At 65.8% G+C, this 1,810-nt stretch overlaps 1 protein-coding gene across 1 annotated transcript in view; it reads right to left on the bottom strand.

The window, feature by feature from the left end:
• Positions 1-415, bottom strand: part of TMEM163 (transmembrane protein 163) — a 257,272-nt gene extending 256,857 nt beyond the window's left edge. Inside the window, exon 1 of the mRNA XM_007446031.1 lies at positions 128-415. Coding sequence (XP_007446093.1) covers positions 128-329 — 202 coding nt within the window. The 5' untranslated portion in view covers positions 330-415. The remainder of the gene's footprint in view (positions 1-127) is intronic.
• Between the last annotated feature and the right edge of the window lie 1,395 nt (positions 416-1,810).

The raw sequence follows: 1,810 nt of genomic DNA, 5'->3' as shown, positions 1-1,810 counted from the left end.
CGGCGCCCCGCGCCCGGCCCCCCCCGCCAGCGGAGAGGCGGGCCCGGAGCAGCGGCTCCTCAACGCGCCGCCCGGCGGGAGGAAGGGGCCGGGCCGGGGGAAGGGACCCGGGGCGGCGCGCGCTCACCTCGATCCTCCAACCCGTCGCTGAACTGGCCGCTCTCGCTGATCCGCAGCTGCCGCTCCTCCTCGGGCTGCGGCGGCTCGTGCGCGGGGGAGCTCAGCGGGCCCGGGCCGGGGGCGGCGGCCAAGGGCGCGTGGACCCGGGGCGGTGGCGGGACGGCAGGGCCCGGGGGGCTGCGGCGCTCGCTGCCCGCGGCCGGCTCCATGGCGTGGGGCGGCGACGACGAGCGCGGCGGGTACTCGAGTCAGAAGTGCGAGGCGCAGCGGCTGGGAACAGGCGGAGGGACGCACCGACCGCGCGGAGAGGGAGGGCGGGCGCCGCGGAATGGAGGTGCGGCGGTGGCAGGGGGCGGGGGGTGCGGGCGCGGCGCGGCTGGCGTGGCGGGTGGCAGAGCCTGGAGCCCAGTAGTCGGCACGGCGCTCCGCCCCCGGGGGCAGGTGCGTGCGGCAGGGACCCGCCCCGAGGCACGGGCGCCGGAGCCGGTGCTCCGAGGCCGGTGGGAAGGGAGGGATGCGGCCGGGCCTGATACCCGGAGGCTCGGCGGTGTGGGAGGACGACTGGGAGAGCCGTGACTAGCAGGCGGCCGGGGCAGGGCCTGGTGAGGGTGTGACGGGAGACCTGCCCCACTCGTGCCGCGGGATGGTGACCAGAGGAGACCGCCCCCGACCCCGGACCCCACTCCTTTAACGTCCTAGAAGCCTGCGGCCGCGCTTGGGTAGAAAAGCCATCAGCGCCCTAATTTGGCATCTTTCTCCTCTGGAGTCGCACAGGCTTCAGAGACTATGGAGGGTCTCCTGCCTGGGCGCCCATCCTCACCACCCATCCTGGGAAAACGAGGTTCACCTGCCCCCAAGCCCATCCGTGTCGGGCCTTCTTCTAGGAGTTTCGATTGCCCTCCAGCAATCGAAAGGGGACCGGGTATCTTAGGACCACAGGGCGTTCTAGAAGATGTTTGGACCCCGCCGCGCCCTCCTTGCGACTGCCCCTGGGCCTTGGTCCCAGCCGGCTCTCTACTTCCCCTCTGAGTAGCCGAGTCTTGCCCGTACTTCAGGCCTCCGATGGAAGCCTCCCTCCTACTAGAAGCCCTCCCCTGGCTTTCTTGGCGCGGCCAACTGTCCCCACCTCTGAGCGCGCGGTGCTCGTCCCTTTGCGCCGTCGGGCTCATCTCCGCAGCGAGGCGGCGAATTCGTCCACTCCGGGACCCACGCCCGGCGGTGTAGCTCGGAGAGGTGCCATGGGGGGATCAGCCATTTGTCAGATTCAGCTTGAATGTAATAGCAACATCCAAATTCACGAACCTAGATTTCACCTTCCTATGTATAATCAGTCTTCAGATTTAATGAGTTCTCTAAAATGCCGATTCCTCGTTTAAAGCCTGCCTACTGTGGGGAACGGCACCCTGTTTTCTGAAGAGTAACCATTCTCGCTTTGCCTGCGATGGAAATCGGAGCGGGATTTAAATGCCTTTGTCGTGCAGTGGAAACAGCACTAGCACTGGGAAGAGGGTCTCATTTTATTTTGTTGCTGTTGTAGGGTTGGAATGAGAATATCTGAGTTGACCTTGGCCAGCTCACGTTACCTTTCGGACCACTAACTACAAACGGAAAGAGTTAGGACTAGGGCGTTTCAAAGGCCCCTTGCTAGGAAGGGAGGGAGGAAAGGAAGGGGAAAAAAGCAAAGAAAAAC

Source organism: Lipotes vexillifer, unplaced genomic scaffold (genome assembly GCF_000442215.2).
Source record: "Lipotes vexillifer unplaced genomic scaffold, Lipotes_vexillifer_v1.1 scaffold1771, whole genome shotgun sequence".
Taxonomy (NCBI): domain Eukaryota; kingdom Metazoa; phylum Chordata; class Mammalia; order Artiodactyla; family Lipotidae; genus Lipotes; species Lipotes vexillifer.
This window is presented reverse-complemented; position numbering and strand designations above follow the sequence as displayed.